The 14196-nt window shown below is 66.1% G+C and overlaps 2 protein-coding genes across 2 annotated transcripts in view; both read right to left on the reverse strand.

Annotated features, from left to right (window-relative positions):
* Positions 1-9323, reverse strand: part of BTBD16 (BTB domain containing 16) — a 30472-nt gene extending 21149 nt beyond the window's left edge. Inside the window, exons 1-5 of the mRNA XM_054728664.1 lie at positions 9158-9323; positions 7735-7795; positions 5285-5436; positions 2011-2081; positions 1163-1306 (exon numbers count right to left, since the gene is read on the reverse strand). Of these exons, the coding sequence (XP_054584639.1) occupies positions 1163-1306; positions 2011-2081; positions 5285-5436; positions 7735-7773 (406 nt within the window). The 5' untranslated portion in view covers positions 7774-7795; positions 9158-9323. The remainder of the gene's footprint in view (positions 1-1162; positions 1307-2010; positions 2082-5284; positions 5437-7734; positions 7796-9157) is intronic.
* Positions 9324-10464: 1141 nt separating this feature from the next.
* TACC2 (transforming acidic coiled-coil containing protein 2) overlaps positions 10465-14196 on the reverse strand; it is a 109231-nt gene continuing 105499 nt past the window's right edge. The window contains exons 27-30 of the mRNA XM_054728663.1: positions 12545-12705; positions 11979-12085; positions 11538-11658; positions 10465-10998 (exon numbers count right to left, since the gene is read on the reverse strand). Of these exons, the coding sequence (XP_054584638.1) occupies positions 10933-10998; positions 11538-11658; positions 11979-12085; positions 12545-12705 (455 nt within the window). The 3' untranslated portion in view covers positions 10465-10932. The remainder of the gene's footprint in view (positions 10999-11537; positions 11659-11978; positions 12086-12544; positions 12706-14196) is intronic.

The raw sequence follows: 14196 nt of genomic DNA on the forward strand, positions 1-14196 counted from the left end.
GCGGGGAGGTCACAGCCCACGGGGAGGTCACAGCCCGCCGGCTCCCGGCGGGAAGGGCTGAGTCACGGGCCGGTGGCCAGAAGCCTCGGGCAGCTGGGCCCTCCCTGGCTCAGGCCGGCGGACTGGCCTCCAGCGGCCTGTCTGGCTCGGGAGTCACTGGCTTTGCGGCCGCGCCCTGGAGACGCGGTCCCTCCCCGGCTGCGGGCTGGAGACGCGGTCCCTCCCCGGCTGCGGGCTGGAGACACGGTCCCTCCCCGGCTGCGGGCTGGAGCCTGGCTCTTCCATGGCGCCTGCCTGGCCTACGAGTCGCCGGAGGCAACGCGCCTCCATTCCCCGGAGAGGGAGCTGGCGAGGCTGCTGGAGGGGCCGGGTTGTAGGACTGAACAAGGAGCGCGAGAAGGAAACAGTGACCCGGGTGCTTTGGGGAATGAGGCGGCGTTAAGAAAAGAGAAAGGGGCCCGGCCGCGTGGCTCCGTGGCTGAGCATCGACCTAGGAACCAGGAGGTCACAGTTCGATTCCCGGTCAGGGCACGGGCCCGGGCTGTGGGCTCGATCTCTGGGGGAGAGCGGGGGGAAGGGGGAATGCAGGAGGCAGCCGATCAGTGACTCTCATCACTGATGTTTCTGTCTCTCTCTCCCTCTCCCTTCCTCCCTGACATCAATAAAAATACATTTTGGAACAAAAATGAAAAGAGAAAGGAAAGAAAAGGAAAAAACCCCTCATCCACATGTAAACCTCTAACCACATGAACACTCAGATCCAGACGAGGCCCAGCCGTGACCACGCCGTGGAGTCGGAACCGGGCCTTCCCCCCAGGAAGCCACGGAGACGCGCCACCGCCCACGTGCGCGTCCAGCGAAGTGGCCGCCTCCCCGCCCCGGCCGGCGGGCCGAGACTGGCCGCTGAGTGAATATGACCGGCACGACCGAGCGCTCACCGCCACCAGGCACGGCTCGGTGCTGCCCCCCCAGTCTCCTGCGCAGCACAGCGAGGGCTAGGATCCCATTTCACAGATGGGCAGACTGAGGCTAAACCCCGTGCTGAGGTCCCACCGCGGGCCTCGCTCTTACTGCCAGAGCCACCACGGTCCCCCAAGGCCACGCTGGGCTCCCTCGGGCCCGATGGCGCTTGGGGCTCCGCGTGGCGCCGGCGAGAACGCACCTGGCAGAAGCCGCTCCAGGTCCCTCAGGCGGCTGGCGGGGGCCTCGCTCAGGGCCGAGACGTAGAGCTTGGTCAGGGTCTCGGACTGGAAGAGCTGGGGCAGGTGCAGCTCCCACTGGAAGCCCAGGCACTCCAGGGTCACCACTGGGGAGAGACACAGGGCAGCCTGGTCCCGCCGGCCGCGGGGCCTCGGGAGCTCCCTGGCTCCGGGATATGGCGGCCGGGCCCCACGCTGGTCCTTGGGTATCACCAGGAAGTCCCCGGGGACACGGGCCGGTGGCACGGGCAGCAGGCGCCCTGGGGCGGCTCCTGTGCAGCCTCCACTCGGAGCCGTTGGCTGACGGCGAGCGTCCGTCTCCCGTTTGCTCGTTGTGAACCCCCTCCCGAGGGAATTCCCCCTTCATTCATTTCAGAGAGAGTGGGAGGGAGGGGGAGAGGCAGAGAGAGACACAGCCATGCGAGAGAGACACAGCGATTGGTTGCCTCCCGCACGCACCCCGACCAGGGCCGGGGAACCTGCAACCGAGGTCCGTGCCCTCGACCAGAATCGAACCCGGGGCGGGACCCTTCCGTCCGCGGGCCGGCGCTCTATCCACTGAGCCACACCGGCCAGGGCGCGGTGCCATCTTTGGTGTGACCATTAGCCCCCCAACATGCGTCTGCCCAGCCTGGTTTCCGTCATCGCACACTCGGCGGATATTTATGGCGCCGGTTACCCCTCAGGTTGTGCAGGGGGCGGGGACGGGGTGCACAGGCCCGGGCCGTGGCCTCTGCTCGGTCCCTTCCACGGAGACCACGGTCCCCGAGGTCAGCCACCTGCCGACGGGTCCCCGGGGCCAGGAACTCACCTCCATCCCCGCTCGGCACAGCCTTCTTCCAAGTCCCAGAGCGTTTTTTCTGAATTTTGGGGATGTACAACCTCAAGGAAAAACACACAAAACCCCGGGCGTTAGCAGGCGTCTCTCATCCCGGCATGGTCAGCGCCTCCAGCACCGTCTGCCGCGGGCCAGCCTCCTCAGCGCCGGCTGCGGATCAGACCGACTGCGCTCCGTGATGTTCCATCCACACTGAGTCCCCTTGCTGTGTGCGGGGGGTGGGGGGGGGGGGGGGGGCTCCCCCGGGAGGTGTGTGAACACGTGTGCTGCCCGGAGGGCCCCTCTGTCGCTGAGACTCTGAAACTACGTCGGGCACACAGTAGGTCTCAGGAGCTGACTGGTGGCCTGAGGGAGAGGGGCTCGGGCATTGCCTGGAAGTTAACTCACGAACACTTCTGTCGGGGCTCTGCACTCCCCGTCTCAACGGGTCCAAAACCGGAACTCGGAACCCACCCGACCCAGCCCCGAGCCTCCGCCACGCTCCCTGTCTCGGGAAAGGCCCGCAGCCCGAGCGCCGGCAACGCGACCCGCGTCTGACGCGGTAAATGACCTTCCAAGATCATCCATCTCTCTCTGAAATTTTTATAAGTTTTTACTGTTTTTTTTTAGAGAGAGAGAAAAGGAAAGGGAGAGAGAAACAACACGGATCAGCTGCCCCTTGTACGCCCCCCACTGGGGATGGAGCCCGCAACCTGGGCATGGGCCCTGATCGGGAATGGAACCCTGACCTCCTGGTTCATAGGTCGACGCTCAACCCCTGAGCCACACCAGCTGGGCTCATCCCTCACTCTTTGCCTTGTTGCTCTGACCTTCGTCCGAGCCACCATCACCTCCTCGCTCCCTGCAGGTCTCCAGCCCCCCCACCGCCCCCATGCCCTCTGAGGCACCCCGCACTGCACGCCCCGCACTGCACGCCCCGCACTGCACGCCCCGCACTGCACGCCCCGCACTGCACGCCCCACACTGCACGCCCCGCACTGCACACCCCGCACTGCACGCCCCGCACTGCACGCCCCGCACTGAGGCCTGGCCTGTCCCGAGTGGGAGCCTGGCCTTGCCTCCCTCCTCTGAGTCCTTCCCGCTCGCCCGATGCCCTCAGCCTGGCCAGGGGGCTCCTGCGGTCCCTGTGGCCTCGCCCCCCACACCTGCCCCATCCTTCTCACAGCCTGACCTCCCCCTCCGCCCCTCCCCCCTCCGCCCCTCCCCCCACCTTGCGCCCGTTCCCTGGACGCGGCCCCTCTGCCCGAGGGCCCTCCTGGCCTCTGCACCTGGCACGCTCCGGTCCCTGCCAGGCGAGCCGAGGGGCTGCTTTCTCGGGGAGGCTGGGCCAGTGCCCTGCCCGTGCCCACCCTGCAGCACCCCCATCCTCCTCACGCGGCCTCCGCACCAGGCCTGTCCCACAGCAGAGCCCCGGCCCAGCCCCGTGGACGCCGCCAACACCCGTCAGGGACCGACGATGGGCAGACAGAGGTGATGCCGTAAACACGATCCTCGCCCGCTGAGCGGGAGGCCGCAGACGGAGGCGCGTGCCCACCCCGGAGACGGCGCCCGGAGAAGCAGGCAGGCAGGGCCCTCGGCCACCGCACCTGTCGGCGTCACCTTATCCGTGCTGCTCTCCACGACCTGGGAACCCGTGGGCCCGTGCGCAGAGCGGGCTCAGGTGCCGGAACCCGGATCACGACCGAACACGCGTGGCCCGTTCCCCGCGGGGAGGCTGGCTCCCCGTGACGCGGCTCCCGGGGCAGGAGGGGCCCGGCTGTTCATGCGACGGGAGCCCCGGGTCTGACCCCTCGCTGGCTCGGTCGCCCGTCCGGGAAGAGCTGCCGAGGTCAGGGGGTCAGACCCGGATCTCAAAACAGAGCCACGGGCCGAGGAAATGACGGGCGACGCCCATGAGCTCAGCGGGTCTGGCAAACATCACCGTCACCGGCGGGCGGGAGGTGCCAGACGGCGGCGGCGGGCCCTGCCCGGGGCCCTGGCTGCTGGCCCAGACGCACCGCGTGGGGCGGGCTCTGCGGTGTCCAGGCCGGGTTCCTCCCACGGCCGCCGGCGCGCTGCGGGACAGACGGCCCTGTGAGCTGTCCTCGCTGCCCGAGACCCGGTGGCACGAGGGCACGGGGCGCGGTGAGGCCGGGCTGGTGCCTCAGCCGACCCGTGATTCACTCAGGTGCGCAGAGGAGGCCCCCGTGTGGGCATCGCAGCAGGACGGGCAGGGGGTGCCGACGGGCGATCTGGCGGCGAGCGCGGCCAACAGAGCAGCGGCTCCTCGTGGCCGGTGCCGCCCACGGGCACAGCCGGGCGGGGACGCGGGTGCTGATGGCCCAGGGCAGGCGGCGGGCACGTCAGGTCTAAGGCGCCGGGAGGGCCTGGCTGGCCTGGCTCAGTGGTGAGCGTTGACCTATGAACCGGGAGGTCAGGGTTCCAGTCCCAGTCAGGGCACATGCCGGGGTGCGGGCTCGATCCCCAGTGGGGGGCGTGCAGGAGGCAGCCGATCAGTGATTCTCTCATCATTGACGTTTCTCCCTCCCTCCCCCTCTCCCTTCCTCTCTGACACCAATAAAAACACACGTTAAAAATAATCGCGTGCCGGGGGATGAGCGGCCTTCGGCAATCGGCCCAGCTCTGTCCCGGGAGCGGCGAGAAGAGCCCACAGCACGGGGAGCGACGGGTGCCCTACGCCTCGGGAGCGAGGGGCGCAGCTTCCCCCGGGAAGGAGGCGACGCGTGGAAGTTCCGATTCGGGAGCCGGGCTCGGGCTCAGAGCCAGGACTCGCTCAGCTTTGCCAACGGAGGAGCTGGTACCACAATCCAGTTGGGGTCCCCCCTTCCCAACGGAAAGAAAAAGCTATGAGCCCGGCCGGCGTGGCTCAGGGGCTGAGCGTCGACCTAGGAACCAGGAGGTCAGGGTTCGATTCCCGGTCGGGGCACAGGCCCGGGGTGTGGGCTCGGTCCCCAGTGGGGGGCGTGCAGGAGGCAGCCGATCCATGATTCTCTCTCATGGATGTTCCTCTCTCTCTCCGTCTCCCTTCCTCGCTGACATCAATAACAAGAGAAAAGAGAAGAGAGAGCCAGGACAAGCAGGTCGGCCTCTCTCTGCCGCTGATCGGCACCCGTGCATCCTCAGAGGAGGGGTCCCACCGGCCCTGCCCTCCCCGAGGGACGGCCCCTAAGGCAACCTGCCCCGTGACGGCCCCCCGCCACCGCGGGTCCCTCCGAGGGGGCTGCCCTCCGCGGCGCGGCCGCCCTACCTGTCCGGGGCCTGCAGCGTGTCGTCCACATCCAGGCACATGGCCTTGCACATCTGGGACAGCGCCAGCAGGTCCCGGGAGAAGGGCTCGCTGGGCAGACGCCACCGGTTGGTGGCGCCGGCCATCTGGCGCTCCGGCCGAGCTCCGTGCTTCTTGGGAAACAAGGAAGGAGAGAAAGCGGCTTCTCAGTCTCACACGCGTGCCAGCCCCCCAAAACAGCGCGGCAGGACGCACAGCCGGACGCGCTTCGATGCTGGCTCATCCCCACGCGGCCAGCGCGGCCCACGAGCCCTCTGTTCAAGGCGGATCTACCCGGCAAGAAGCCGGTTCCAGGGATTCGGGAGCCGGGACGGGAGGAGCCGAGGCTCCGTGTCCGGGAGAAGGTGGTCCTTGGCCTGCGGCTCCGCAGACCCGAGGCGGCCCCGGCTGACGCTCAGGAACTGCTGTGCACGTCCTCACCCCGACGTGGCCCGGGGAGAGACCAGGCGGAGGGGCGGCCGGCGGCCGTTTGCTTTTTAAATTGCGTCCGTTTTCCAGGGTCCGTTCAGTGGCGTTTAGTGCATGGCCGTGCTGTCAGCCATCAGCACCCCAATCAGAACATTTCATTCCCCACAGGAAACCTCTGCCCCCCAACCCCAGCTCCTGGCAACCAGCAATCTGCTTTCTGCTCCTGCAGGTCTGCTGTTTTAGCTATTAATTTTTTTTAAATATATATTTTATTGATTTTTTTTTACAGAGAGGAAGGGAGAGGGATAGAGAGTCAGAAACATCGATGAGAGAGAAACATCGATCAGCTGCCTCCTGCACGCCCCCCACTGGGGATGTGCCCGCAACCAAGGTACATGCCCTTGACCGGAATCGAACCTGGGACCCTTCAGTCTGCAGGCCGAGGCTCCATCCACTGAGCCAAACCAGTTAGGGCCTAGCTATTAATTTTTAATGTTTTTATTGATGTCAGAGAGGAGGGAGAGAGAGAGAGAGAGAGAGAGAGAGAGAGAGAGAGAGAGAGAGAGAGAGAGAGAAACATCAACGATGAGAATCATGGATCACCTGCCTCCTGCACGCCCTCTACTGGGGATCGAGCCCACAACCCGGGCCTGTGCCCTGACCAGGAATTGAACCCTGACCTCCTGGTTCCTAGGTCGATGCTCAGCCACGGAGCCACGCGGCCGGGCCTGGATATTTTTCTATAAATACAATGTGCGGGTTTGTGTGGCTTCTTGCACTCGGCATAACGTTTTCGAGTTCCATCCACGTTGCAGCCTGTGTCCACATCTCATTCCTCTCCACGCGGAGCCCACTGCACCATGTAGATGGAGCCCTGCCGTGGCCATCGTCAGAGGTGGACGTGGCTCAGTGGCGCCACTACGGGCGCCGTGACCTGCTCTCAGCTCTCTGTGCGCACACCCGGGAGGGCCCGGTGGGCTGCGGGCGGGCACTGCTGCTTGGACATATGCCCAGCCATTGCCTGCGGGGAGCAGGGGACACACGGCGTGGACGTCGCCCTCAGATGTGGCGGCTCAAGGAAACCAGCCTGCAAGCGGCACCACGAGGGGTCCACGGAATCGGGTACCACGGCTCCTAAGCTATGCCAGGTCCCAGCCGCCTGGCGGGGAGACAGGAGCCACGAAGCAGGAGATCTGTGTTCGAATCTTGCTACTGCCACTGACTCGTGATGTGGCCGTGGGCGGCCACCTGGCCTCCGAGCCTCCGGGGCCTCGTACGTTCAGTGGGATGATGACCTGAGGGTGAGGACGAGGCTGTGATGCTGGTGCTGATGCGAAAATGGTTAAATCAGCTCACCCGGCGTGGCTCCGGGGTTGAGCGTCGACCTAGGAACCAGGAGGTCACGGTTCGATTCCCGGTCAGGGCACAGGCCCAGGTTGCAGGCTCGGTCCCCAGTGGGGGGCGTGCAGGAGGCAGCCGATCCATGATTGTCTCTCACCATTGATGTTTCTCTCTCTCCCCCTCTTCCCTCCTCTCTGACGTCAATAAAAATATATTTAATTTAAATAACAAAAATGAGCCGAAACCGGTTTGGCTCAGTGGATAGAGCGTCGGCCTGCGGACTGAAAGGTCCCAGGTTCGATTCCGGTCAAGGGCATGTACCTTGGTTGCGGGCACATCCCCAGTGGGGGGTGTGCAGGAGGCAGCTGATCGATGTTTCTCTATCATCGATGCTTCTAACTCTCTATCCCTCTCTCTTCCTCTCTGTGAAAAATCAATAAAATATATTTAAATAACAAAAATGATAAAATAAAACACAGGCTGAGGGCCATGCCCTGGTCTAGTGCCTGGAACGTGGTGGCTGGTGGGAACGTGGAACTGGGATTCCCACCTGGCAGTCTGCTCAGGCCCCCGCCCTCTGACCCCTCGTCCCAGCCGAGACGGCCGCAGGCACTGACCCCGGGACACTGGGGGCTACGGCTCCCGCCACGGCCGCCACTCACCTGATTCAACATTTTCACTAACGGCAGCGAGGACTCCATGGGGGGAGGAAGGGAGAGACACCTGGAAGACACAACAGGTGAAGTTTACATTTTCCTTCTTTTTAAAACAATACGTTTTTATTGATTTCAGAGAGGTTCATAGGTCGACGCCCAACCACTCAGCCACAGCGGCCGGGCTGAAGCTGGCTTTTTAAAAAATGTCCCCAAGGGCCTCCTCCAATTATTACGGAGAAACTGGCCTAAAGAATCTATATTTTGCCACAAAGTAACAGTGAGTGAAGCCTCGGGTGTGGGTTATTTATCAAATCAAGAGAATACCTAATTTTTAATATGTTTTTATTGATTTCAGAGAGGAGGGGAGAGGGATGGAGAGAGAGGAACATCAGTGATGAGAGAGAATCATGGATCGGCGGCCTCCTGCGCGCCCCCCACGCAGCCCGGGCCCGTGCGCTGACCCGGAGTCTAACTGTGACCTGGCTCACAGGTCGCGCTCCGCCCCAGGCCTCGCCGGCCGGGCTGGGCGCAAAGGGCGCCGGGAGGCGGACGGCTCTCTGCAGGGAAAGGGCTCCGAGAAGCGAAGCCGGAGACAAGCAGGTTCCTCCCCGTTTCCCGAGGAGGGACCCAGGCCGATCAGACGCGACCTGCGATGGTCCCCGGGCTCCCGGCCCTCCGCCTCCGGCCTGGACTCCCAGGCCCCCCAGCAGCGCCAGTGGGAGGGAGGGAGGGGTCCCCCAGCAGCGCCAGTGGGAGGGAGGGGGGTCCCCCAGCAGAGCCAGTGGGAGGGAGGGAGGGGTCCCCTAGCAGAGCCAGTGGGAGGGAGGGGTCCCCCAGCAGCGCCAGTGGGAGGGAGGGGTCCCCCAGCAGCGCCAGTGGGAGGGAGGGAGGGGTCCCCTAGCAGCGCCAGTGGGAGGGAGGGAGGGGTCCCCTAGCAGAGCCAGTGGGAGGGAGGGAGGGGTCCCCCAGCAGCGCCAGTGGGAGGGAGGGAGGGGTCCCTCAGCAGTGCCAGTGGGAGGGAGGGGGGGCGCCAGTGGGAGGGAGGGGTCCCCCAGCAGCACCAGTGGGAGGGAGGGAGGGGTCCCTCAGCAGCGCCAGTGGGAGGGAGGGAGGGGTCCCCCAGCAGCACCAGTGGGAGGGAGGGAGGGGTCCCCCAGCAGAGCCAGTGGGAGGGAGGGGGGTCCCCCAGCAGCGCCAGTGGGAGGGAGGGGTCCCCCAGCAGCGCCAGTGGGAGGGAGGGGTCCCCCAGCAGCGCCAGTGGGAGGGAGGGGTCCCCCAGCAGCGCCAGTGGGAGGGAGGGAGGGGTCCCCCAGCAGCGCCAGTGGGAGGGAGGGGGGTCCCCCAGCAGAGCCAGTGGGAGGGAGGGGTCCCCCAGCAGCACCTGGGGGAGGAGGGAGAGCTCGGGGCTGAGAGCAGCGGCCACACTCACTGCTCCGCGTGCGTCCACGGGGGAGTCGTCCGTGTCCGTCGGAGGCGCTCTCACGGCATCGGCCGCGTCACGGGCTGCCCACCCCGAGGCCGGTCCTGGCGCGCTCGGGGCAGGGGCGCCGGCTGGCTCTTTCCCTGCAGGGCCGCGTGCTCCGGCGGGTGCTGTGGGCGCCGTGGCGACTCGGACATTCCGAGTTCCTGTTCCGGCCTGGTCTCCGCACGGCTGGGCTGCGGGCGGCGGCCTCAGAGCCCCCACGGGCCACGCCCACGGGCCACGCCCCAGCCTCTCTCCTGGGGGCGGTCAGGGTCATTCCCTCTTTCCCGGGGTGCCCAGCTCCTCACAGCGCCGGGCGGCCTGGAAGGTTCTGGAAACGGCCAGGGAGACCTGCCCCTCACCCTCCGGCCTCCTCTGTGGAGGGAGGGCTGGGCCTGGGGGCCTCGGTCTACCTCTGGGGTCCAGACGTGGTCGGACGGGAAGATTCACACAGAAATGGGGGCTGTGCACCACGGAACGCAATGCCTGCTGGCTGTGCTGTGACCTGGGCACACGCTAACCGAGGGGCCAGGCCCAGGCCCTGGGGGGTGTGCGCTGGGTGTGTGTTGTGTGTGTGTGTTTGGTGTGTGTGTTGTGTGTGTTGGTGTGTGTGTGTGTTGTGTGAATGTGTATGTGTGTATGTGTTGTGTGTATGTGTGTGTGTGTGTGTGTGTTCTGTATGTTGGGTGTGTATGTTGTGTGTGTGTGGTGTGTGCGTGTTGGGGGTGTGGGGTTCCATTTTGGCAGACCCTGAGCGGAAGACTGTTCAACAGGCTCCCACGTTAAAAATGGGCATGACTTTCAGGGAGGAGAGAGCAGCCGAGGCTCCTGGGAGCTCGCCTCCCGCCCCCCGAGACCTCGCCTAACGCCGAGGACACATGAAGAGCAAAATCCAGGCTATTCCACACCCGCTGGTTCCTGAAGCAGCGAGGAAGCACCTGTCTTCAGTTCCCGCTCACCACGGCCGCGGCCGCGACGGGAGCGCCGTCTCAATGAGCCCACGGCCGGCGGGAGCGCCGTCTCAACGAGCCCACGGCCGGCGGGAGCGCCGTCTCAATGAGCCCACGGCCGGCGGGAGCGCCGTCTCAACGAGCCCACGGCCGGCGGGAGCGCCGTCTCAATGAGCCCACGGGCGCGACGGGAGCGCCGTCTCAATGAGCCCACGGGCGCGGCGGGAGCGTCGTCTCAACGAGCCCACGGGCGCGGGCGGAGTCGGCCGGGACTGCACGAGGCGGGGCCGACCGCCCTTCCCCGAAGACCACCTGAGCCGCGTGTTGCCAAGATCCAAGAAAAGCTTTTATTTACAACAGAGACCTGAACTCGAACATGCATTTTCTCTTCTTTAAAACGAATCGGCAGCCGCGGGCGAAGTGTCCACTCCTTAAGGCAAGAGTCCCTGTGCACGCTGTACGTGTCTGTATCAAACCCCAGAGCCACTCCCCCGGGAACTCGGGGTCAAAGGGCAAGGCCCGGGTCAGCGCCGCGTCCCTCGCGAGAGACTCGGACCATCTCCCCGACGCGGGAACTCTGAGGTCAACGCGCTACGAGCGATCCCGGGGAAAACGCAACCCGATGGCAAGACGTCCCGCCGGTCCCCTCGCACTGCGTGCGGCCACGTCCCCGGGGCTGAGCGAGGGACCGGCAGCGTCCGCGGCGGGAACCGCCTGCCCCGGCTGGGAGCACGGCCGGGCGCCGACGGGCATATTGCACGCAACGGTCGAGGCCAGAGGTTCGGTTCAAAGTTAGCTTTTCCCCATTTTGGCGATGAGCTCATCGCAGATCTTGGTGAGTTCTTCGATCTCCTTATTCTGCGGGTGAAGACGGAAAATGACAAGGGGACCCCTTGGTGGTCTGAGGTCAAGCCCGACAGAACGGTCATTGGATCAAAAAAAAGTGTTAACTGGTCTCCGAGAGGAAAGGAGAGGGAGAGAGAGAAGCATCCACGATGAGAGAGGAGCACGGATCGGCTGCTGCCTGCACGCCCCCCACTGGGGATCGAGCCCACAACCCGGGCCTGTGCTCTGACGGGGAATCGAACCCTGACCTCCTGGTTCATAGGTCGACGCTCAACCACTGAGCCACGCCGGCCGGGCAGTCATTGGATTTTAAGGGACCTTCCGACCTCTTGGATCCCTGAGAAATGGGTTAGAGCCAATTATCTACATCCCGGCTCCAGCTGTGTGACCTTGGGAGAATCACACGCCCTCTCTGAGCCTTGGTCTAAGGGTGGAGGGCGACGTCTCTCTTTCTGAGAATTAAATGGGGTTGAACACGGAGCGTTCCTCAGCCCAGGGACCCCAGGGTCTGGCCGGCCTGCCCGCTGGAGGCCCCGCCCCCGGCCCCGTACCTTCTGCTCCAGCGTCCGCTCCAGGGCGTCCACCCGCAGCTGCTCCTTCCGCAGGCTGGCCTGGTAGGCGGCCTGCTCCTGCTGGGCCTTGCCCCGGACCTGGGCAATCTCAGCGTTGGCCCTGCGGGGTGGGGGGCACTCAGGAACGGCCCCCCTCCCGGGTTTCGGCCTCCCCCTCCCTCCTCCCAACCGGGCGGGGGGACGTCTGGCTCCAGCTCCCACCCACCAAGGCCCAGCCCAGCGCCCAGGAGACACCCCATCCCGACCCCACTGTCCCGATGCCGAGGGGCTTGGGGTGGGCGCCCTGCACGCGCCCTTTGCTCATCACAGCCCACGCCGAGGGCACGCTTATCACGAACCGCACTGGACGCGCCGCGCGAGGCCTCCCGGCCCGGCCCGTGTCGGGGCCCCGGAGCCGCCCGGCGGGAGCCGCCCCGTTACCTGTCCAGCTTCTCCTCCGCGTGCACCTTCAGGGCCTGGTACCGCTGCTCCTCCTTCTTCACGCGGGACAGGTACTCCTGCGCGCACTTCTTCAGCACCTCTTCGTTCTGCCCACAGAGGTCGAGCTCAGCCGCTGGGCGGCCACTGGGTTTTAAGGGACGTGAGGCCCTCAGGGTCTCTTGGCCCGCCCGCCCGCCCGCCCGGGAAATGACTTGGAGCCAAAGCATCTGTCTACATCCCGGCTCCAGCTGTGTGACCCCGGGCAAGTGCCACACCCTCTCTGAGCCTTGGTGCCATCTCCAGCCCAGAGAGGAAAGGCTGAGGACCGCTGGGAACCCCAGGAACTCTCTGACGAGGGCATAACCTCAGACGGCCAATCCGACTCCCCAGCCCCCCTCCCTCCCCCCCGCCCTCCTCCACCTCTGCCCTCCCGCCCCCCCCCCGCCCTCCCTCCCCCCCACCTCCCCCCCCACCTCCCTCCCCACCTCCGCCCCCCCCCGCCCTCCTCCACCTCTGCCCTCCCGCCCCCCCCCCGCCCCCCCCCCTCCCCCCGCCCGCACACGCACCTTGCGGAAGCCCTCCAGCACCTCCTTCATCTTCTCGTACCTCCGGAAGAGGTCGGCCAGGGACTTCTCCACGGAGTTCAGGTCGGCCAGGGCCTGCTCCTTCTCCAGGACCAGCTGCTGCACCGTCTGGTGGGAGACCGACTTCTCCCGCTGCTCGTCCTCTGGGGAGAGAGGCCGGAGCCATGGAGCCCCCGGGACCGGGCCGGGCCTCAGCCTCCCCCGCGGGCAGCTCGGACTCAGCGAGACCCTGTTCTGAGCCCACCGGACGCTCAGGGAACCAACCCCAGGGCCCGGCACCCCGGGCCTGGCCGGGTGCAGTATCGCACGGGGCGGACGTTAGCCCCGTTCTGTGTCCCGACGGGGAAATCTACAGGGGAGACCCCAGTGGGTCTGCCTGGCTGTTGACAGCAAACAGACCCACAGGTGAGAGGAACATCCCCCCTGAGTCACGTGTTGGGCAAGAGTGACGGGTCCTGCGGTCGGGGCTGCGGGGGGGGGGGGGGGGGGGGAGGGGGCGGGCCCTCCTGAGTGTGGTCACGATGAAGACGGCCCGGCCGTGTGGCTCAGGGGTTGAGCATCAACCTATGAACCAGGAGGTCAGGGTTCCATTCCCGGTCGGGGCACAGGCCCGGGTTGAGGGCTCAATCCCCAGTGGGGGGTGTGCAGGAGGCAGCCGATCTGTGACTCTCTCTCATCATTGATGCTCCTCTCTCTCCCTCTCCCTCTCCCTTCCTCTCTGACATCAATAAAGACACGTTTTACGAGATGAAGAGACCAAGGCCACTTCCCCTGAAAACATCTCACGGAGCGACTTCTGTCAGATCGAGTCCCAGTTACGCACCAAAGGCCGAGGGGGGTGGGGTGGGGAGGGGTGGGAAGGGGGGACGAGAACTGGCATCTGTCTGTGGGGAGCACACCTGGGGGACCCCCGGCCCGGAAGATGCCCGATGTCCCCTCCGGCCCTGCCTCGGCGCCCGCCACCACGCGGCAGTGAGGAGCCGCAGAGTCCGGACACGGGGCGCCGGGCTCCAGCCTCGGGCTCGGCCTCCTTCCCGGGGGAGGGACCCAGCACTCTCTCCCGGCACCGGGGACGGTAAGCCAGACCGCACACGGGGCCTCCGACCCACAGAGCCCCGCTCAGGGCATGCGGCATCACCGGGCCGTAGCCGGCGCCGAGACCCACGAAGGGGGAGCGGACATTTGGCCAGAACAGAGCCGCCCGCGATCCAATCGCGACACGGAGACGCCGGGAAAGCGCGTTTGACCGAGTCGCCAGAGCCACGTGCTTCTCTTTCTTGGCGTTCGGGGCCCCGTACGCACCACGCCGGCCGGAGGGAGGCGTGTGCACACTGCACGGGCCTCGTGTGGGGACGCTGATCACACAGGGCCCAGGGTTCCCGGGTCCGAGACTCCGTCCCCCCGGTTCCCTCCCCGCACCCGCCCCTCGTAAAGCAGAACCTCCGGCTCGGGGCGACCAGGCGGTGGGGATGGGGACGCCCCCCCGGGGACCCCCCCCTCCCTTGCACCGTCTTCTCGGACAATCACAAGTGCAGCTTCCTCAGGTCAGGAACCCCGAGCTCGGGCTCCGCCCCCCACCCCGTCCCCGGGGACCGTGGGCTTTTTTCAGGCAAAACATGATGAACCAGGTGGGA

Source organism: Eptesicus fuscus, chromosome 17 (assembly GCF_027574615.1).
Source record: "Eptesicus fuscus isolate TK198812 chromosome 17, DD_ASM_mEF_20220401, whole genome shotgun sequence".
In the NCBI taxonomy this organism is placed as follows: Eukaryota; Metazoa; Chordata; class Mammalia; order Chiroptera; family Vespertilionidae; genus Eptesicus; species Eptesicus fuscus.